This window comes from Gymnoscopelus braueri (assembly GCF_963280865.1).
Source record: "Gymnoscopelus braueri genome assembly, chromosome: 12".
NCBI lineage: Eukaryota > Metazoa > Chordata > Actinopteri > Myctophiformes > Myctophidae > Gymnoscopelus > Gymnoscopelus braueri.
Window position 1 is genome coordinate 23,178,534 of NC_137614.1, and position 24,430 is coordinate 23,202,963.

General features: G+C 44.7%; 1 protein-coding gene across 1 annotated transcript in view; it reads right to left on the reverse strand.

Annotated features, from left to right (window-relative positions):
* Positions 1-24,430, reverse strand: part of LOC308097484 (laminin subunit alpha-5-like) — a 103,898-nt gene that overhangs the window by 75,698 nt on the left and 3,770 nt on the right. Inside the window, 1 exon segment of the mRNA XM_080445277.1 lies at positions 21,627-21,779. Within this exon segment, the coding sequence (XP_080301403.1) occupies positions 21,627-21,779 (153 nt within the window).

Sequence of the window (24,430 nt, forward strand, 5' to 3'; positions counted from 1 at the left end):
CCAGGATTTGTGGATTACTGGGGGCCTCCTAGGTCAACCTAGCTGAATGGACCACTGAGCCATCAATCAAATGGCGTTACTATGACAACAGGTAGCAGGTCAGACGAGGGGTAGAGAGACATAAAGAAAGACAGTGATAGAAGCAGAGAGACAGAAAGACAGACAGAGACAGTGACAGTGACAGTGACAGAGGCAGACGCAGACAGACAGACAGACAGACAGACAGACAGACAGACAGACAGACAGACAGACAGACAGACAGACAGACAGACAGACAGACAGACAGACAGACAGACAGACAGACAGACAGACAGACAGACAGGCAGACAGACAGACCCGATACCTGAACTTGCGAGCCAATATCAGCGTGTGACAGTTGCATGCAACTTAACCCTGCATGGATGCCTTAAACCTGTGTCTTGCACTGATCAACAGTGTGTCTTGTAGCGAAGGACTCTGTGTGTGTGTGTGTGTGTGTGTGTGTGTGTGTGTGTGTGTGTGTGTGTGTGTGTGTGTGTGTGTGTGTGTGTGTGTGTGTGTGTGTGTGTGTGACTGTGTGTGTGTGTGTGCGTGTGCGTGTGCGTGCGAGTTTTGCAAGTTGGCTCCTGGCCAGTTTAATAATTGTTCACATTCCTTGGTGACACCACATTCCTGGTCCCTCAGGTAACCATGGAGATAAGAAATTAGACAAACAAAAGAGGGACAGACGATAGCGGGATGGACAGAGAGAGAGATGGAGAGATAAAGGGGACTGAAGAAAAGAAAACTTGCAAACACATACCAAGCAGGTGGAGGGATACAGAATGGAGGTGGAAAGAGGGGAGAAGTGACATGAGGGAGGAAGAGGAGGAGAGCTGGAGGGAGGAGAGAGGAGAGGAATGGAGGTAGAGCACTGGTTCTGAACCTGTGGGCCGAGAGAGTGAGAGAGAGAGAGAGAGAGAGAGAGAGAGAGAGAGAGAGAAAAGCGAAATGAATGAAAGAAAGAAAGGTGTCCCTATTTGACCTCTGTAGGTCACAGGGTCATGAATCTGACCTTGAAAGTTGTTTCAGGGTGGAAACAACTGATTTCTGGAAGTCATTAAAGAGCTTCTATTTTCTCTGTGTGTGTGCGTGTGTGGGTGTGTGGCTACGGTCCAAAAATAACACGCACGCACGCACGCACGCACGCACGCACGCACGCACGCACGCACGCACGCACGCACGCACGCACGCACGCACGCACGCACGCACGCACGCACGCACGCACGCACGCACGCACGCACGCACGCACACACACACACACACACACACACACACACACACACACACACACACACACACACACACACACACACACACACACACACACACACACACACCTCATCTCAGGTTTTATCGTTGTATTTGACACTTGCTTTGGCAATGTAAAAGTATGTTTTCTCGTGCCAATAAAGCTCCTTTGACTTGAATTGAATTGAGAGAGACAGAGAGAGACAGAGAGAGAGAGAGAGAGAGAGAGAAGTCAGCTGATCTGTGTCAACAACCACAGCAGAGAAAACACAGACCTGAGAACAGCTCCACTGCCAATCACTGCACACTGCCACTCTGTGTGTGTGTGTGTGTGTGTGTGTGTGTGTGTGTGTGTGTGTGTGTGTGTGTGTGTGTGTGTGTGTGTGTGTGTGTGTGTGTGTGTGTGTGTGTGTGTGTGTGTGTGTGTGTGTGTGTGTGTATGTGTATGTGTATGTGTGTGTGCGCGTACATGCGTTGTCCTCACAGCAGTGGGACAGGAGGCTTATCCCAGCGTCTTCGGGGCGTCAGGGGAGTGTGTGTGTGTGTGTGTGTGTGTGTGTGTGTGTGTGTGTGTGTGTGTGTGTGTGTGTGTGTGTGTGTGTGTGTGTGTGTGTGTGTGTGTGTGTTTTATGGAATGTGAGGAGAGGACACAGTAAGGGGGGGGGTGATGGAGAGAGAGGGAAATGAAGAGAGAGAAATGGATAAAGGGATCATGGAAAAGGAATTGTGAAGGAGAGATTGATGGAGGGAAGGAAAGGAGGATGGATGGAGAGATAAAGAGAGAGAGGAGGGAGGGTGGCACAGCTGTCTCTGTCCATATAGAAACATGTGCTGCTTGTACTTTTCATTTGTTCATCCATCCATACATCCATCCATACATCCATCCATACTGTACATCCTTCAGTATATACCATCATTTACCCATTTATCTAAAGATACAGTACGTACACAAATCTCTCATCCACATAGAATGATTCATTCATCAATTCCTTCATCTATCCATCACAAGGGGTTCATTCATCAAGTCAGACTGAGGCTATCATTGCATGCAGAGTAATCAAACCAGAATAGGTATTATTACCTGTAGCAGTGTTTATAAGTCATAATTTAATTATATCTGTATATTTTCGGACAGTCAGATTTTGATCCCCTGTAGAGTATAGGGAAGCAGCAGCTGTTTCTCACGTGCGCGAGTGTGTGTGTGTGTGTGTGTGTGTCTGTGTGTGTGTGTGTGTGTGTGTGTGTGTGTGTGTGTGTGTTGCAAGGTCATTCCTTGCATTCCAAGGCAGTTGGCATATTTGGTTATATGCCATCTCCTCCTTGCTTTCTCCTGTGTTGTCCGCTCTCCTTCTGTAACTCCATCTCTCCCTCTCTGTAACTATCTCTCTCTCTCTCTCTCTCTCTCTCTCTCTCTCTCTCTCTCTCTCTCTCTCTCTCTCTCTCTCTCTAACTCCATCTCTCTCTCTCTCTCTATGCCTTTCTATTTCTTTCTTCATCAAGCTCTCTGTCTTCCTCTGTTCCTCTCTGACCAGGTCAACCAAAGTGCTATACAGGTTAAAACAAAACAAAGCTATGAAATATGACCAAAACACTAGCAACAGTAAAGGGATATAAGGGGGGGGGGTATACACCAGTATGTCTCCAGTCCCACTCCTGTCTCTCCTCTGGCACTGTTCCAGCATGGAATCCAGGATTCAGACGGATTCTCAAGTTGCTCTATAAAGCCTTTGTATGACACACACACACACACACACACGCACACACGCACACACACGCACACGCACACACACACACAACCTGATTTACAAAGTCGTCGTACGATGATTTTCCAGTCTCCAAGCTCGCAACACGCCGCGGCATGACGCTTCGTAAATGGGCTATGTCCGGTGTGCGACACCATCACGTGACGACATACTGAATAAATCAAGCAGAACTGTCAAATAAAAGACAAGAAACCTCACAGCATCACATCCATGATTACATGGATTTTATACAGCAGCTGCTTGCTGTAGCTAATAACAGTCTGTATGTACACAACTACTACCTATATGTCCTCATATATTGTCTCCAGATGTCTCAGCTCTGCCCAGAGGTATAGATACCTACTCAACCCTACACACACACACACACACACACGCACACGCACACGCACACGCACACGCACACGCACACGCACACACACACACACACACACACACACACACACACACACACACACAGCCCTGCTACCTGCCATGACACGCTCTCTGCTCTCACTGTTTCTGAAGCAAGCAACCCAAGACATTTACAGTACACCTTCTGTCTGTGTGTCGGCTACACAGTAAAAGCTCAGATGTTCGTTTAACTCTGAGACCATAAAAACTGGACCCAAATGGACCATTACGGCTCCGTCGCATACAGACCGCGATTATTTCACATAAAAACTTTTATTTTGCCGATTCCTCCAATCATACAGGTTGATGATTTTATTTGTCGCTTAATCGCGCTCAGTGTGCATGTGCTCATAACACAAGCGGCGGTTCAATTATAATTTATTACGAAATAAAACGCTTTTGGTGTGCACAGACCTTAGTAGGAGAGGAGAGAAGAAGAGACGAGGGAACAGAAAAAGGAGGAGAAGAAGAGCAGAGGTATAGCAGACAAGGAGACGAGAAGACGTAGGGGCCGGAGGCAGGGATATAGGAGGAGCAGATAGGATGGAAACGGGAGAAACAGAAGGAGATATTAGGGAGCGGGGCTGAAGGAGATAGGGCGGAGGAGGAGGAGGAGGAGAGGAGATAGTGGAACAATGTCCTCATGGAAAGACTGAGCGAGAGGCCCTGTCTCAAGGTGCTGTTATCACAGCAAGCGAGGGAGGGAGGGAGGGAGGGAGGTAGGTTGGATAAGAAGGAAGACAAGAAGGGACAGAGAGAGAGAGAGAAGGGGAAGAATGAGGGTAGTGTTGGTGAAAGACAAGGAGAGAGGGTGATGGATGGTTTATGACAACGCCAAACAAGACTGCACCGCTAAAGCTAGACTAAACGGAAGCGGACTAGAGCAGTGGTTCTCAACCAGTGGTCCGGGGACCACCAGTGGTCCTTGAGGGGATTCCAGGTGGTCCCCAGCTAAATGATGGAGGGTTGGTAACCAAATGGATCCTTATTAGATCTTTAAGTCTAGAGCAGGGGTTCTCAACCTTTTAAGGCCGCGACCCCCAAAATAATGATATTATTTCCCGCGACCCCCCGCGTGCACGCGCACACGAATTTTTTTTTTGCGGTTCTGGGCGGATTGGGTATGTTTTTTCCCGGTTTTTGGTTACTTTATTTCGGTTTTAGGGTTAGGGTTAGGGTTAGGTTATTTAATTATAATAAGTTATTTGATAATTATTAGGGTTAGGGTTAGGGTTAGGGTTCCTAATGTTAATAATGAAATATTTGTATCTTGAATTTAGTAAATTAACTGATAAAACATGAATTAATAATAACATTAAAACATATATATATATATATTTTTTCACATTCACCAAAAAATCTGGCGACCCCCCCAAATTATTTGGCGACCCCCCTGGGGGTCGTGACCCCCAGGTTGAGAACCACTGGTCTAGAGAGCGTAAAATGAAACATGAATTAATGAAATTAAGTAAGAATTTAAGTAAGAAATGTAACCAAATGACTTACATGACTCAAGCAGGCAGTGTATATGCACATGTGTGTGCAGCGAATACCTGTGTAGGCCTGTTTGTCAGCCTATAGCGTGTGTGTGTGTGTGTGTGTGTGTGTGTGTGTGTGTGTGTGTGTGTGTGTGTGTGTGTGTGTGTGTGTGTGTGTGTGTGTGTGTGTGTGTGTGTGTGTGTGTGTGCGTGTGCGTGTGTGTGTGCGTGTTGCGAGCAGATTCCTGGTGCAGGAGTGAGGGCTTGTGGGATTGAGGAAGGCGCAAACAAGGGATTTAAACATTCCAAGAGGAATTAACCACCTAACGCCCTCAACTATTAACATCACCTCTCTCTCGCTCGCTTTCTCTCTCTCTCTCTCTCTCTCTGTTTGTCTTCCTCTCTCTGCCATCTCTCCAGTACTGTTGTTCAACTATTTTCAGATGGAACTCATTGCCACTCCCTCTCTCGATCTACAAAGTAAAATCCTGATTGTTAACTCTGAGTACAAATTGATAAATTAACACTGAGGATTTTACTGTGCACCCGTCTCTTTCTCAATCTTTCTGTCTCTATCACTACCTTTCCAATTATTCACCATGTCCGCTCTATTTCTCTCTCATCACTCCATCCTCTAGCAACAATCCAAAATAGGACTAAAATGACTCTCTCTCTCATTTCCGTCTCGTCTTCACCTATTCCCTGTTGTTTTAACATGTCTACTTTGACTAAACTAAGCCCCTACCTTCATTACAACAACAAAATCCCACCTTAAAAACGACTGCACCTTTGTATTCATCTTCATTCCACCTTTAAAAATATATATCCGATTTATATCCAGTAAACCCAGTCAACTTTTTAAGAACTTTCCCAAGGGAAAAAGACTGAGAAAGTGTTCTTTGTTTTTTTTTATCCAGCCTGCTTTCCTGCCAGCTGAGACGCCGACTGATAACAGACAGAATGTTAGAGGAGAGGAGGCTAAAAAACCAACAGGAAACAGACAGATAACGAAGGGAGGAGAGGAGAGGGAGGAAATGAGGATGTCTTTCTATCCTCCAGACAGAGTCCTTGACTTTCCCCCTCTGCTGCTCACCCATTCCTCCTTTCAGCTTTTCAAGGGGGTGGTAGAGATCAACAGAGGGATAAAATGAAGTGGTGGTCCTCATTACTGAACTACTGAAGGGAGGAAAGGAAGGTGGGCGAAAAGGAGGAGAGAAGATAGGGAGACAGATGAGGAGAGGAGGGAGTGAGGGGACCGTAGGAGTAAAGATGATCTTCACTTCTCAAGAATCTTAATGAGATGATCATTGCACGTGTGTGTGTGTGTGTGTGTGTGTCTGTGCATGCGTGTGTTGTCTTGTAGCCTACTAGCCTTACACCTCTACATATTTCTGTCTGCTTTTATACTTTAAATAGTGATGAATAATGATCTTCTATCAAAGCGATCTGAAGGTTTAGCCAGGCCCCACAATACATTATAGTCTTATTACCACTTTTCTTCCTAAATCACCCATTTCCTCAGCCCGTTCTCTCTCTCTCTCTCTCTCTCTCTCTCTCTCTCTCTCTCTCTCTCTCTCTCTCTCTCTCTCTTTCTCTCTCTCTCTCTCTCTCTCTCTCTCTGTCCATCTGTGTCATTGTCTTCCAGTGTGTGAGTTCTGTAGCCTATGAAGCCCTGCTAATCCTCCTACAGCTATATTCTCTGACCATTCATTTATGACACAGTTATGCTCGATTTATACTTCATCGTACGATGGTGCTGCTTGCCGAAAATAGCCAATGTACAGCACAAGCTGACAACGCATCGCGGAAACAGAGGCTATCAAAGTATAAAGGAAAACATTACAACCTAACAGGCCATGGTTGAGCACGTGGTTAGTACACCATAAATAGTGTCACGTTGCTGAGCAACAGGGGTTGAGGTTCAAAGGTGACAGATTTGTGTGACTGGACCACGTCACTCATGGATAACTGATGATTAATGAGTGAGTGAGTGAGTGAGTGAGTGAGTGAGTTAGTGACTGACTGACTGACTGACTGACTGACTGGATGGATGAATGAATGAATGAATGAAAAAAAGATACCTATAAAGTCATAGATTACATTTTATGTCAACTAATTTTTATTTCCTGACCACTGAAAAAGAGGAATTTATGTGCCACATACAGTACATACCCCCTACTCTCCCTTGTGTGTGTGTGTGTGTGTGTGTGTGTGTGTGTGTGTGTGTGTGTGTTTCCCTCCCAGCAACCATTTTACGAGTTCAACTCTGTTATGTTACCTTCCTATCCCTTCTCCCTCTCTCTTCCTCTACACTCCTTTATTTGTCTATGGAGTACATACATACATTCCTCTTGCTACCTAGTGTCATTTCTTTAACAGCGGACCCTTGGCCAACCAGTCGTTCCTGGTTGTGCCCAGAACTAGTTACAAGACAAGTCGAGAGTTGACCGAGCCTTTGCAGCGGCCGACCCCAGAGTCTGGAACACTTTGCCCCTACACATTCGGTCTGCTCGCTCTTTAGCGGCTTTTAAATCTTTACTCAAAACTATTATTTGTTTGACCCTGGCTTCTAAGTCGGTTTGATCGTGAAAACCTTGGTCTTTGTATAGTTTTGCTTTTGTAATGTTTTTATGCCATTTCTTGCTTTCTGTTTTTGCTTGTTTTTAATCTGACCTTGTATAGCACTTTGGTTGACCCTTGGTCATTGTAAATGTGCTCTATAAATAAAGTTTGAGGCGGTTGGACCAAAACCGTAATGCCACACACAGAATCACATGAACAAAAATGTTCTCCCTTTAGAACTCCTTTTATAATGATCAATATTTACATGGTGCCTTTTTTAAAGCACTTACACAATGTTTACATTACATTTACCCATTCACACACAGACAGCAGAGCCAACCGCCAGAGGCAACAAGTCACCAACTCACTCATCGGGAGCATTTAGGGAGTGCCTTGCTCAAGGACACTTTGACATGATGTCAGGAGGAGCCGTGCATCGAACCGGGAACTGTCTGACTCCATCTCCTTCCCTCTCCCTACCAGACCCTCTCTCTCCACCCCCTGCCCCTTAAATTCTCTCTCCCCATTCAAAGAGAAGAAAAGAAAGGAGAAACTCAAACATGCTGCTAGAGTTGACCTGACTAAAGCCAATATTTACAGTAACATTAACACAGACAAACCTCTCTCTTTATATGCTCTTTTCTTCTCCTTGCATTCCCTTTGCCTTTTGTTTTTTTGCAAATTTTTGGTGCCCCATTTCTGACCCGGGGTGAAAACATTTTAGAACACAATTCAGATGACATTCTAGTTTAAAATTAGATGAACTACTCCTGGATGAATCTAAAATCTTTGCACTCTGTGATTTCCATCACACCTGTGAGTTCCAGAAGCACACCTGAACACCTCCACAGGAAATCCAAGATGTTTTAAATCCAGTTAAGGCTAAAAGACAACAAAATTGGACCAATGACAGACTAACAACACCCCCAAAGTCACACACATAAAACTTTGAGTTCCAACTGTCTGTGTTTCTGTCTCATTCCCTCTGTCTGACCTCAAGGAGCTCATTGTTTCATTGCGGGCACTAGGCATTAGCATCATCCTATTATTAGCCTAGCTTGGCAGAGCTGATGGTAAAATACCATTAACATTCAATGGTGAATGGCTGGAAAGACAGGAGTCCCCTCCTTTTTTCACACACACACACACACACACACACACACACACACACACACACACACACACACACACACACACACACACACACACACACACACACACACACACACACACACACACACACACACACACACACACACACACACACAGACACACACACACACACACACACACACACACAGTAGAGGCAAAGTGTTCTGTCTGTGTTTTGTCTAGCAGCATGTCATGAGCTGCACGTATTTGGAGTGTTACGCAGCAAAAGGACAGATACAACACTGACTATGTGATAATAACCATGCACACGCACACACACATACACATGTTTCTATGTATTTAGCTAATGCTCTCGTCCAGATGGTCTTACAGAGAAAGTAGCTAGGGTTTAATGTCCTGCTCAAGGACACCAGTGACGTTTCATCACAGGAAACAGGTGCTTTGACACATTTTTGGAGCGATACGATTCAATATCAAGTCCATGTAAAGACGAGACATCAAGAAATACTTTGCGTCTACGCCCGAGTTGACCATTTTTCAACTCTAGCAAGTTTCACCAAAGTGATCAAAGTGACAGCCAGTGTGTGTGTGTGTGTGTGTGTGTGTGTGTGTGTGTGTGTGGGGGGGGGGGGGGTGGGGGGGGCAAAAAAATCAAACAATGTCGTGTCCACTGTGATTGCAACAGAGCAACGCGTTTCCCATGATTCAAAAGCGGCAATTATTTGTATTGTGTACGGTGTGCATCAACCTTAACAACCAGGTTAGACTGCCACCCACATGTTTGTATTACTAGTGAGGACATTCCATTGTCTTACATTCACTCCTTAACTACAAACCTAAATACAAAATGCCAGGAGGCCCTTTCACCCTCAAGGACACAAGTAACAACAACCGACACACACACACATCTCCACTCTCCAGCTCTCCTCCTGACCACGTTCTACATTTATAAGGTTTACGCTGGAGTAAAGGCCATGGGGTCACGTCATCCTCCGCACACCACAGAGAGGTGCACAGCACAGCAAATCCCAGGGACAATGCAGACAGTAGTTGAAGATCTTTAGTTTGGGAGCAAAGAGGTGGACGGACCAACCAGCTGATTGGAACTGCCATCTATAAAAGCTGCAGTCTGGTTTCCCTACTCTTCCAATTAGAAATGTAGACCCTGGTGTCAGGTAGGACACCTACTGGTTGACAAGTAGACCTGCCTGAAGCTCATAAGCTCAATATCAACCCTGGCAAAAAGGGACAATTCCCTCTTGATGAGTGGTAGCTGTATGATTTCCCACAAGGTAGACTCTGCAGGTTTCAATCCCGGGTGTTACTTGTTACTTGCAATTACCTTCCTGTCAGGAGAGGACATAAAACATATCGATTGTAGCTTTACGCATGTCTATCTGCAGCGGCCGTATATAAAAACAAACACAAAAAAACTAACACCAAAACGAATTAATCTCCCTGTTAATTAACTCCCGGTTTGAATCCCATTTCCTCAAGCTACTTCAAAAGGACGGGAGACACTTGGCATCCATTCTCAGTCAACTGTTTCCTCTGTGTTTGTTCACCACAGTGCTGTGAACGGCTGTGACACTCAGAGCCACAATGGGCTGATGAAGGGGCCTATTGAGGACTGAATCACAGGGGAGGACTCTGTGAGGGACAGGGACAATGGATCTGAACCCTGGGACGACACGTTCAAATGCTCTGCGTTCGTTTCAACTCTGAAGGCCAATGCATACTCTTTCTGACGTCGTAAAATCGTCCGGTTCTGAAAGGCTTTACGAACTATAGTTCCGAAAGTCAGGACATCTGGAAGGGCACAGATTCCCGAGGAAAAGTTCTGGGACCGCCTTTCCGAAGCTCGGAATGACGTCAATTTGTAGTTATTATCACCTTCCTTTTCCGAAGAAAACTTCGGACGTCGGAAGGAGTATGTATTGCCCTTGAGACTCTACAAATAGATAAATTAACACTGGGGATTTTACTGTGTACTAGTGGTTGGCGTGCGTGTGTGCGAGTGCGTGTGTGTATGTGTGTGTGTAGAGAGAGAGAGAGAGACTGATAGATAAACCACACTCTGAAGGGGTTGCCAGTCACTGAAACATGTCATGTCTGAGATCAGATAATCTCTTTCTCTTTCATTTCTATGACCTAATCACCCTCACATCTTAGTCATTACTTCTAAAAGTCCCTCTCTATCTCTTTCATTGCATGTTTTTTTTTTGTTTCATTTATTTCTTTCCTTCTTAGTCAGCGTTCGTGGCTTGACGGCTGTATGCTGTCACTCCTCCCTCTATCTTTGTTTTTCCATCCCTCCATCTCTCATTATCTATTCACCCGTTTCCATCTTTCTGTTCATCTGTCTCTCTCACTCTGTCAAAAAGTGAACTCTGCCCGATGCCCCCCCCCCTCTCTCTCTCTCTCTCAAACAGACACACACACACACACACACACACTTTTCTCTGTCCAATTATTTCCTTCCCTCCCAATCCCCCTCTCTCTTCAGTAGCTTTATTTGTGGAGGAGTGGAAGAAACTCCATAGACCATGATATGAGAGAGAGAGAGAGAGAGAGAGAGAGAGAGAGAGAGGAAGTTAAAGGGAGGAAGTAAGAGAGAACTAGAAAAAGTACTCCTCGGAGCACAGGTCTCCGCCAGGTCAGGTACGTTATTGTGGCCTCCTGGTGCCGCTATAATAGGCCAATGTGAAAAGGGTGCCATTTATTCTTAGGTCGTTCACGGCAATCGGACACTGCATTCATGATTTGAGGCATTTTGTTCCAAAAATGTGTTTTGCTAAATTAGACCTGCTGGTGGCGCTATAACAGGCCAATGTGAAAAAGGGTGGCATTTCTTCCTTGGCCTAGTGGGAATGTGTTTGTGAAATTTCACGGAATTTCACGGTTCATGATTTGAGGCATTTTGTTCAAAACGGACCAATCCTGCAAATATTGGAAGCCGACCTTAGGTAATGACGATGGAATATGGGAAATCTGACAGGCATCTAGAGATGCTGTGTACCGATTTGCATGATGTTTGGATAAAATCTGTAGGAGTAATGTAAAAAAATGGGTTTTGCACAAATCGGCCTCCAGGTGGCGCTATAACAGGCCCATGTGAAAAATTTAAGGCAGAAGTTCTGAATTGGCATCCAGGGAGTGTGTGTGCACAGTTTCGCAGCGACCGGGCCAACGGTGCCAGAGATTTGGTGCTAACGGACGGACAGGACACACGGACACACACACGGACACACACACGGATGGACAGAGGGTAAAACATACTCTCTCGCCATGCCTTTCGGCCTGGCGGAGACAATAAGGAATGGAATGAAGTGGGAGAAGAAAAGGGGGAATAGAGGGAGAGAGGGAAGGTAGAGGTAGATGATGGAAGACGGAAGGAAATAAGGAAAGGTGGGAGAGAGAGAGTGAGAGAGAGACAAGGGCAGGGGAAAAGTGAGCATGTGCTTGCATGCGTGTGTGTGTGTGTGTGTGTGTGTGTGTGTGTGTGTGTGTGTGTGTGTGTGTGTGTGTGTGTGTGTGTGTGTGTGTGTGGAGAGAGAGGTATGGGAGTTCAAAGAAGCAGGAAGTCAAAACTACAGACCTTAGCAATGACCTTTGAACTTTAAAAGATTGTCAGAGTGGAACAGACATGCATGACCAGGGAGCAGAGCAGAACCGCACACGCACACGCACACGCACACGCGCACCCACACACACACACACACATACACACACACACACACACACACACGCGCGCGCACACACACACACACACACACTCTCACACACACACACACACACACACACACACACAGACACACACGTCGGTCATGATCAAAGCAGCTATTGAGTACAGAGAGGCAGGTTGATTGGAACCTGATTCACATGCCCCAGTCCCATCCAGTAAATCTGAGAATGTAAGAATGGAGCTGAGTTCTACTTGGCGTACGGTGTCTCACACTGAAAATAGTCGATGTACAAGCTCACAACGACTTGCACTGCAATGCGCTGAAAGTTTGTTTGTAGATTGGCTATTTTCGGTGAGAGACACCGTCGTACATTCTACTCACAGTCTTTATAAACTGACCCTTCCATCTGTCCTCCTAGCATATTTCTCTCTTACATTGTCATTCTTTAGACCAATGTACACCTGGCTCTGCTTTGACCTTTAGTTGTTGGTCATGGTCTAGGTCAGGGGTCTTCAACAGGGGGTCCGGGACCCCTAGGAGGTCCTCAGAGTTACTACAGGGGGTCCGCCAAATCTTTGTGTGATAGGATTTGTTTTTTTTACATTTACCACTTGAACCCTAGCATCCCTTTTCTGAGGAAAGCTTTAGCCAAAAATAGCAGATCTACAAGCTCACAACGCCTCGCTTGTAGATCTGCTATTTTTGGCAAAGAGGTATAGGTGTAGAGGAAAAAAAGAGCAGACCTAATTAAAAAAAGAAAGTTATATAGAGGGGGTCCCTGCTTCATCTCTCTCTCTCAGCTAGGGGGTCCCTGGCCTGAAAACGTTGAAGAACCCTGGTCTAGGTACAGAAACCTGGATCAATTTGTAGAGAAAACACTTAATGAGGTGTTGGATGGGTGAGTCTTACCTGCACATCTATTTGTTTCCTGTTGAACTCTATAGCAGAGATCTCACACACACCTTTAGAAGATAATATTCTGGCTTATCTCCCTCTCTCGCACGTGCACGTGCACGCGTGCGTGCACACACACACACACACACACACACACACACACACACACACACACACACACACACACACACACACACACACACACACACACACACACACACACACACACACACACACACACACACACACACACACACACACACACACACACACACACACACACACACACACACACACACACACACACACACACACACACACACACACCTGCTCCATGCATCAAGGGCACACTGCACATATATACAGAACAGACAGACTGGCAGACAGCTTAGCAAACAAGAGGATTGCAGAAGGTTAAACAGACTGACTCCTGACAGACAGACTAACAGATAGACAGGTAGAATGACAGAGACAGACAGACAGACAGACAGATTGTACTGTATAGAAGATGGACATACTACGGTAGTACGGTATAATGCAGTAGCGGAAGACTTTCTTTCAATCGTTTCCTCTGATTTAACCTCACTCACACACACACACACACACACACACACACACACACACACACACACACACACACACACACACACACACACACACACACACACACACACACACACACACACACACACACACACACACACACACACACAATTTGACATTTCAATCACAGATAGAGGATGAATGGTTTCTTTTTCAGCTTTTTTCCCAGCTGGAGTCCGTCCCTCCTTTCCTCTCTCTTTTAGTCTCCTTGTCCACCCATGACCTCATTCACTCTCTCTGTCGCTCCCTCTCTCTCTCTCTCTCTCTCTCTTTTAGTCTCTCCATCTCCTTCCCTGTTCTCTCTACAATTTACAACATCACTCCTTTGCTCTCTCTTACTCTATCTCTATCTCTCTCTCCACACACTTCTCTCTTTCTTAATGCCTTTTGCTCATCTCTCTCTCTCATATGTAATAATAATCATGTTTCACATAAAAGCACAAAGTATACATCTGAATATACTGACATGTCCAAACATAGTGACGCTGCAGTGGATTTATTAAAGGAAGGTTTTAACGATCCACCCATCTGGATAGATCTAATAACTCAACTGTCAACAATCCAATCCAATCAATGCCCGGGAAAGTGTCAATTCAGATTATTGCTTTATTGCAAAACTCTTTTATTAAATTACATTTAACGTGATTACAATCCTTTCACACATTCAACCCGGGAACGCATCTACAAATGTCTTCTAAATCCTAACAGTTTTCTGAAAACCGTATTATGTTGCTATAATATCAGTGGTTCTCAAACTTTTTCATGTCAAAGGCCACCCAAAATGAATGTATTTGGTTGCGGATTTGGTTGTATTTTGTTCCAGGGAAGTATAAAATAATGGCTATAGATAAAATCAAAAATGACATAGATGCGTTCTCGGATTGAATGGGTTAATACATGCACAGAATATCAAAGGTCGTCAACCAACTCTTGCTGTATAACTTAAAGGGAAATTTCACAGATTTTCAACATTGTTCTGATGTAAAGGAGTTCAGTTATAGTGTGGCAAAAAAATACAGCTGTATGGGTAAAATATTTCTTCTCTGTTAAATGTCGACGTCACAAACTATGACATCAAACGCATCGTTTCACACAATATTATTATCATTATGTTATTATTGTCTCCTCACATTATTACAGAGGGTTTTAGGGAGGTATCCCTTTCCCTTTTAGTCTTTTTGTGATATATAACATTTTGAGAGAAAGGGAGAGAGAGAGGGGAGGGGGGAGCTGGGGTGAGTAAAGTGAGATGAGGGGGGTCTACGTGTTCAGACAGGTTAACTGGCATTCCAATCTCCTCTTTCTATCTCCCTCTTCGTTCTTCTTTCTTTCTTTGTCTCTCTTTTTTGCTCATGGCGGATGTCTTGTCTTTGACCACCTCTTTCTGTGCCCCATCACTGACACACATGCATGATAACATGCAAGTATAGTCATGCACGCAACCACACATAGCTTCATTTTTTCATGGCACTACTACCTGAAAATCTGAGTCCCTTTCCCTCTTCCACCACACTTCCACCCTCCCTTGTTTCCTCCTTCTCAAACTCACTCACCCTCTCTCTGCACCGCCCCCCCCCCTCCCTCCCCCCCAGAACAGTACAGCGGGTTAGAAAAATCTAAGTGAATTCTAATTCAAGTTCCACATCATTTGGATACAGTTTCCATTATCTGAGCTGGCAGGTTTATGAGGCTGTTTACATTCTGTCTTTGAAGAGACTCTTCTACTTCTCTTTAGCACTGACGCCCACGGCCACACACACACACACACACACACACACACACACACACAGACACAGACACACACACACACACACACACACACACACACACACACACACACACACACACACACACACACACACACACACACACACACACACACACAGTATGTAATAAATCAATAAAGGGTATCTATCTATCTAGTGCATACTATATATCCATCTATCTCTGATCACAAAGAGTCTTGTGTGGTGCAGCTGACTTACTTTTGTCTAATTTCATCACTTCCAAAAGTCACTCTTTCTATTTTGCCACTTCTTTTTCAACAGTTGTATCCTTTCATGGCCCCTTCCCTCCATCATTCTACGTATGCCTGCAGGCAATAGGCATCCATCTTTTTCTGTCATCATCTATTCATCATCTGTTTGTCTCACCCTCTCAGAAGTGAACCCTCACGCAAATACACACACGCACACACTAGAACACACAGTCACACACTTAACATTTTTTGGTCATTCATTATGTTTACTGAGCAGGAAAATGAGGAGAGAGGTCGAGGGAAAGAGAGAGAGACTAAATTGACCTTAATAGGAGAGCTTTGGCTGTGACAAGAGAGAGAAAGAGAGAGAGAGAGATGAATATGTGAATACAAGAGAGAGAGAGAGAGAGAGAGAGAGAGAGAGAGAGAGAGAGGGAGAGAATGAAGGGACATGACAGAGATACATTAAATGGATAGAAGGAGCTGGGAGTGAAAGGGAGGAAGTGAGAGAGAGAGAGAGAGAGAGAGAGAGAGAGTGAGGGAGGAAGGGAGGATAGGAAGAGAGAGGGAGTAGTTGTAGTCAGAAATAGTCTGCTTCTGTTTAAAGACAGTAACTTAGTTGCTAGATGTTATTGCAGCTCATATAAGGCTGTATTCGTCACATGTACTGTAGATACGACATGGTGAAGTTTTCTTTCAAAACAACAGGTCAATTCCTTTTCTGTAGCAGCCAGGGAACAGGATGATGCTAAATAATAAAGTGAACCGGAAACAGTGGAATGGGAGTATAGGATTCAAACTAAGGATATTGCAGTGTTAGGCTATACTTGTATTTATTTTCACTGAGCCAGTTGTTTAACTGCACCAGTCCAGAACATCCCTCTTTTACTGCTGTTCCCAGTGGCCACCAGTAACAGGACTGTGGGTGAACTGGCCCGCTCCCAGTGGCCACCACCAGTGGCATGCTTATATTATATATATATATATATCAGCCTGCCTCGCTCGGTACCAGTCAGGAATCTACCAACCCAACCTCCACTCCCACCTCATCCCTCACTTTATCTCCACCTGGAATGTATGATATGTGTGCTGTTCTCTCCTCTTCCTAAAGAGGAGAAGAAGATCTCCTCCTCTTTTTTTCACTATCTATGCAGTCAGTGTATCAGTGCTGTATTTATCAGAAAGACAGGACCACCACCAAACATTTACTTTACTTTTACATATCTCTCTCCCTCTCTCTCTCTCTCATATGTTCAAAAGATAAGACCCATCCAAGCATCTTTCCTCACAGCATCTTTCCTTTCCTTTGAGTCTTTGACCTCTTCTCCTATACTCATCCATTCATCAGTCGGAGATAAAGACAGGATCGAACCCAAGCCAGTGGAGTTACAGATCCTCTACTTCTCTCCCTCCTCTCATCTTCCTTCCATCTTTCCATTGGATCAGGTATGTACAGTACTGTACTCATGATAAATGACAGGAACCTGTCTGACTCTCTCTCTCTCTCTCTCTCTCTCTCTCTCTCTCTCTCTCTCTCTCTCTCTCTCTCTCTCTCTCTCTCTCTCTCTCTCTCTCTCTCTCTCTCTCTCTCTCTCTCTCTCTCTCTCTCTCATCTCTAAATGATAGTGCCATGCCAAACGTTCTGAGATATGGACATTCATCATTCAACTTCTGTTCCTTTTCCACATCCTCCTCATATATCCTCTTCCCTCCTTTAACTCTATTCCTCCTCTTCTCCTGTGGTTTTCCTTTAGAAGTGACTATAACGTTGGAACGAGGCAGTTCCTTCCTCTGTGGAGCTGTTCTTTGTTTATTAATCTTGAACATGACAATATAATTATTGAAAGAGCTGAGTCTTCCCTAGTGCCGGACGGTCCATGTTTGCAGAGGTTTGTGAAATTCCTGGGGACCGGCAGTTCCAGTCGGGAATTCCTTTGGAGAAACTGTGGCTGCAGGAAACTCAGCTCAGCTAGAAAACGGATGGTTTGCAGTTCGATCCCCCCTTGTTGGTGCCTTGCATGGCTTCAGAAGCAAGTCCGTTGAGGGAGCACAAAGTCACTACTACCAAGCAGAAGCCTTCCTGTTTACTTTCTTTTTTTTCTGTTTTATTCAGATAGGAGAATGTCCTCACACAACTAAGGATGTGGTCAATGCACTTACAATTGGATGATCCACCAGGCACACCCTGCAGTGAATCTCTGGTTTGGGACTTCAGTTGAAATGATAACCCTCTCCATTCACTATCATCTATCTCTATCCATCTCTCTCTCTCTGACCTCTTCTCCCTGTCTATTTCTACCTGTTTATTACAGCAGTGGTTCTCAAAGTGGGGTCCGGGGACCCCCAGGGGTTCTTGAGGGGGTTCCAGAGGGTCCCCAGCTAAATGAGATAGCATTAAAAGTCAGTTTTGGCTAAACATTTTGACAAATTGGAAATATTATTTTTGAAACATTTCTAACAACAAAAATCTTGTGGGGTGTCCTTGCACAAAATCTTTCCAGATGGGGGTCCGCAGCCAAGTAAATATATATTAATTGGGGGGGTCCTTGACAGGAAAAAGTTTGAGAACCGCTCTGTTACAGTATCTTCCTGCCTATCTCTACGCTCCTATTTGTTAGCTTCTGACCGTTTCAGAGAAAGGAAGGAGAGAAGTGTAGAGCTGATATTCTGTATATTCTGTGAAGTCATGGACAGCAGGATGAGCTCATACCTGGTTCAATACAATCCACCATTGTGTTGGCAAAGTGACTAAGTGATGGAAAGTGACGTCTTGTGTTTACAACGTGAGGCTCCAGGGGAGAGAGAGAGAGAGAGAGAGAGAGAGAGAGAGAGAGAGAGAGAGAGAGAGAGAGCGAGAGAGAGACTGTGTGTGTGTGTGTGTGTGTGTGTGTGTGTGTGTGTGTGTGTGTGTGTGTGTGTGTGTGTGTGTGTGTGTGTGTGTGTGTGTGTGTGTGTGTGTGTGTGTGTGAGATTCTTAAGGTGTCTGATAATGGAAGGATTCTATAATCACAGAGAAGAAAGGACAAATTTGTGTGAACGCAAACACGCACGCACGCACGCACGCACGCACGCACGCACGCACGCACGCACGCACGCACGCACGCACACACGCACACACGCACACAGTCAGAGGGTAGGGAGGAAACGTAGAGGTACGTGAAAGAATACCAGACGAGAGACAAGAAGAAAAAAAAGAGGATGAAAGGGTGAATGGAGAGAGGAAGAGCAGGAGAGCAGGGAAGAGAAGAAAAGAAAGAGGAGAAGTGAAGAAGAGGAGGAGAGCACATCTACACACACACACACACACACACACACACACACACACACACACACACACACACACACACACACACACACACACACACACACACACACACACACACACACACACACACACACACACACACACACAGCAGCCTCTTTCCATAGATGGATGAAGGTACTAGAGTAGGACAGCCTGTTATAAAAGAGCTGCGTTCACAAACAAAGAGGTTCTTTGAGAGCTGCTCAAGTAACAGAGTTTATATAGAAGCTATTATAGAGTGTGTGCGTGCGTGTGCGTGTGCGTGTGCGCGAGTGTGTGTGTGTGTGTGTGTGTGTGTGTGTGTGTGTGTGTGTGTGTGCGTGTGCGTGTGCGTGTGCGTGTGCGTGTGCGTGTGCGTGTACACACGTGTGTGTGTGGTGCATGCACCACAATTGTGGCCCCTGAAAGTGTGTGTGCATGTATATTTCTGGTCCTGATCAAGTACAATTTAATGTGCGTGCACGTTAATGTGTGTATGGATGGATGCACCCGTAAGTCTGTGTGTCTGTGTGTGTGTGTGTGTGTGTGTGTGTGTGTGTGTGTGTGTGTGTGTGTGTGTGTGTGTGCAGTGTGTGTGTGTGTGTGTGTGTGTGTGTGTGTGTGTGTGTGTGTGTGTGTGTGTGTGTGTGTGTGTGTGTGTGTGTGTGTGTGTGTGTGTGTGTGTGTGTGTGTGTGTGTGTGTGTGTGTATACACGATCTGTTGTACTGTATTCAGCCAAACAGAAGTTAGAACAAACACAGCAGCAAGCCAAGACTAACAGCCTTACATCAACTCACACCAACACCCTAACTAATGCACATTCATCACGGGACCCATCGAGACTGATTTATCACTGTGGGTTAGCGAGGAATCCAGTTAGCAGGGCTGGGATTTCATTCTGGACTTATTATCAAAGGCATAAAGACTTACACAAACTATTTATCAGTGCTAGCTAGGTCCGAAATTAACGCCAGACAGAAACTGTTGCTGTACAGCTGCCTGTGACGTGAGCATAAGGTAAACAGCCGTTTTCTATACCTGCCAATTCAGCAGGTTGGCCACTAGCCTCTTCTATTCTACATAGCAATGTGTATACATATAATATATGTATAATATTTGGGAGTGGTATATTATACCACTCCCAAATATTGTGGATAAAATACATGACAGTAGGATTTTGGACCCAACCATCACCACTGCTGGCCACTGGATGAAAGAGGCTATATTTCTGTTGTCATCTATAACTCACTGTAACTTGACCTTGTCCCTCAGCTGTCCCCAGGGACATAGAACTACAAGACTGACACCATTCTAAAACACAGCTGTGTCAACAACATTCTGACATTCTTCAATTCATACAGATGTTTTGTTTAAATATTCTAGAAAACACTCACATTCAAGTTCACATCCCGATATTCTAGAATCGCAATACATAATCAGGCATTCTAGTATCCTAGTGAATAATTTCCTACTGTTGGTCTAGGTAGCGTGTAGACAACCACATGCTTCCTCCGACACACATAAAGTCGCTCCATTTCACCTGACAGTGAGGAGTTTCCCCGGGCAGTGGTGTAAAGTAACTAAGTACATTTACCTAAGTACTATACTTAAGTAAATATTTGAGATTTAGATTAGATTTAGATTTTTATTACTAAACATACATTAACCACTTAAGCTCTATATATATTTCAGCTATTTGAAAATAGCCGATCTACAAGCTCACAAGCGTTGTGAGCTTGTAGATCTGCTATTTTCAAAAGGTTTTTATACATTTTAAAAACTTGAAATGGGACATTCTGCATAATGAGTACTTTTACTTTTGGTACTTTAAGGATATTTTGATGGCAATACTTTTGTACTTTTACGAAAGCAAATTCTGAATACCAGACTTTTACTTGTAATGGAGTATTTCTACATTGTGGTATTGATACTTTTACTCAAGTAAAAAAACTTCTTCCACCACTGTCCCTGGGAGGGTGTAATACATGCAGAGGAACACGCTGTGCCTCCCTGCTGAACAGGAGCCCCGAGCAACCTGTAGGAGTCGCTATTGCAGCGACAGAGATTGCCCCCTCCCCAAACTGGTTCCTGTACCAACACGGGGGGGCCAACTGTGTTCATCAGAGCGCCCAGCCAAGCCTGATGCACCGCGAAGGATCCAAACCCCAGGAACTTTACCCCAGCACCACTCGGACGCCCCCTTGTCCTAGTAAATACTGACATTCGAGCACTCGGCCAGAGTAAAAACAGAGCAGCACACAGACAATAGGACAGGAGCCTGTCTCTACTGTATCAAATAACTGGCCAGACAATGCACAGAGGCCCAAAAGAGTGAGAAAGAGATGCATATATATATAAACAATCAGAGGAAGAGTGCATGAGGGTAATGTGCGGACCATCTAAGTGTGTGTGTGTGTGTGTGTGTGTGTGTGTGTGTGTGTGTGTGTGTGTGTGTGTGTGTGTGTGTGTGTGTGTGTGTGTGTGTGTGTGTGTGTGTGTGTGTGTGTGTGTGTGTGTGTGTGTGTGTGTGTGTGTGTGTGAGTGAGTGAGTGAGTGAGTGTGTGTGTGAGAGAGAGAGAGAGAAAGAGAATGTATAGCCATCCTACCTGTCCCAGGTCCAGAGTGACGTTGACCTCGTTGAACTCAGTACTACGTGACAGCGGGGGGCTCTGCCACCATCTCTCTGTACCGTCGACGGCGTTGCTGATGGGGTGGGCTCTGTCACTGTCCCCCTGGCTACAGATGTCACAGTACTGGCCCTAGTGGGAGAAAGAAACAAACCATAAGCCACATTGGTTTACATTTACATTCTCAGCATTTGCACCGTGCTTTCAGATCATTTACAATCAGCTAGTGGGGGCAGGTCAAACATTAAGAGGCTCACCAGACCACAACGTTGTGGGTTTCGATAAAAATGTTCTCATTCAAGTATAAGAGACATTGCGCATCGGTTGTTCAACTTGTTTCATAGATCAATACTCAGCTGTGCAACAGCTTTATTCAAAGAATACATTTGAACTACTCTATGAGGACGATGAGAGCAAACCAAGTTAATTTTTGATTAAAAACTAATTAAACATAGAGCTGTGTAAAGCTTTGATAGACATCTGCACCATCGTGCTCAGCTGGAGTAACAACGAAAGTTTAAAACTACCACTTTGCCCTGAAGGTAGAGGAGTCAGATGTCTTTTCAAGAGCAAGGTTAAAAACACCAAGGTCTCTCTGGCGGTGATACTCGGTCTGCACTTTGTCTGAAGTTCATTTTAATTGGCTTATAAACTCAATCTCTCAGCTTCAGTTTATCTAAGGGAGGTAGCACTCAACTGGAGGTGTGGTTCTAACTCTGAGCCTGGGGAACCAAATTACTGCTGGTTTCCATTCTAGGCGTTTAATCAGGAACTCATTTAGGACCTGCAGATGAATGCAGTTAACTAGCTGGTAGAGCAGAAGAATAGCAGTAGGCTGAGTCCCTCCCAGGAAAGGAGTGGAGATAGAGGTTAGAGAAAAAGATTTGTGACCCAAGGGTCAACAGGTTCAAATCTCTGGACAGCCTGGGAAGCGTGAGCCCTGTGAAATAGCCTAAATAACAGGGTCCCCTCCCATGCCCTTAAGCAAGGCACTTAATCCCCCACTGCCCCCCATGGAGACTTTTATGTCCAACTAATGGTGGGGCTCTAAGGCATGGGGTCTTCAACAGGGGGTCCGGGACACCGAGGGGGTCCACAGAGGTACTACAGGGGGGGGCCGCCAAATCTTTGTGTGATAGGAATCTTTCTATCTCTATTAGTGGTATCTCTATTCTGGGGGGGGAACATTCACAGAAAATAGCAGATCTACAAGCTGACAACGTGTCGTGCTACGACGCGTTGTCAGCTTGTAGACCTGCTATTTTCGGCAAAGAGGTTTGGTGTAGCAGACCCACAGTACAAAGTCAAAGGTCAAGTTTTCCTAAGTATTGAGGGTTTACGTGGTTAATTGTCTGAAAATACACATTAACATGAATCCAACATAATAGAAAAGATTGTGTGTAAACAAAAAACAAACAAAAAACATTTAATTTACAAACAAATCTATGAAGATATCTGCTAGTTTAATCTGCAACACAAGTGGGGGTCCCTGCTTCATCTCTCTGTCAGCTGAGGGGTCCTTGGTCTGAAAAAAGGTTGAAGACCCCTGCTCTAAGGATGTCAATGTCAGTTGCTCTGTCTGCTGGTCAGATTGGATAGCAATGGAATTTGCTGTGTGCACCTTCATGCTTCTCGGAGGATGAACCCTAATATTTGATAGCTGGTTGATTTGCTAGACGATTCCTAATTCTTGCTTTTGTAACATAAGCATATGGAATACATATTTAACCAGAAGCAGTTCTATTTGGCCTCACTCTGATAGAATAAAATTGTTATAATGTTTGAAGATGCAATCCAAACATCAGAAGCAAGGAAAAATCAAAAGCAGAAAAATTACATTCCTAAAAAGTCTGTTTGCTAGTGAATAGTGAAGTGTATAAGAAACAGAACACGTCTTCACCTCCCACCACACCAGTGTTACTATAAATCCTGTCCTTCTTATCTACAGCAGGGTGGTTGTCCAGCCATAAGTCCCACCTGTGTCAGCTATTGGATAGCACTAGAGTAAACTAAACAAGCACAGACCTGAACAATAGCTCAGGTTAGGAGATGTTATCGCTGCAGGTCACTCAGGTCAGAGGTCACAGGTCATTTTTCTGCTGCCCATCCCTTCCTCTTTCTGTCTCTCTCTTCGTATTGCTTGCTTGCTCCATGTGTCGCTCTGCTTGTTCTATATTTCTTATGTTTCTCATTTTTTTTTGTCTCTGATTTTCATCTGTCCACTTTCCTCTCTCCAAGCAGAAAAGATGGACTCATCTTCAAGTCAGAAAAATAAATAAAATAATAACTTGTATGATAAGATAATCTGCAGTCAAACAATAGGAGGTAGGGCTGGGAAATCATATATAACTATATTTACTTGACATACCAGACAATATCTATTCTTATATGATATATAATATCGATATATTGCCCAGTCCCAGTATGACGCTTTTTACTAGTCAAAGTTGTTTCTCTTTTCCATTTCTCCCCATTTATTCGTTCCGTCTCATTTTGCTTTCACATCCTCTGTCCCTCTCTCTCTCTCTCTCTCTCCCTCTGAGACCCCACTGACCCTACTCTAGTAGGCACTGACAAAAAAATCCTTTCAAAAGGACATTGTGTGAAGAGGCTCAGCATGAAGTGAACAAGCATTTCTCTCTCTCTGTTTCCATCTCATTGACTGGTCTCTCCAATCCACTCTCAAGTTTTCATTTTCTTCCGGAGAACCTCTCTCTCTCTCTCTCTCTCATCTCCTCTCTCTCTCTCTCTCTCTCTCTCTCTCTCTCTCTCTCTCTCTCTCT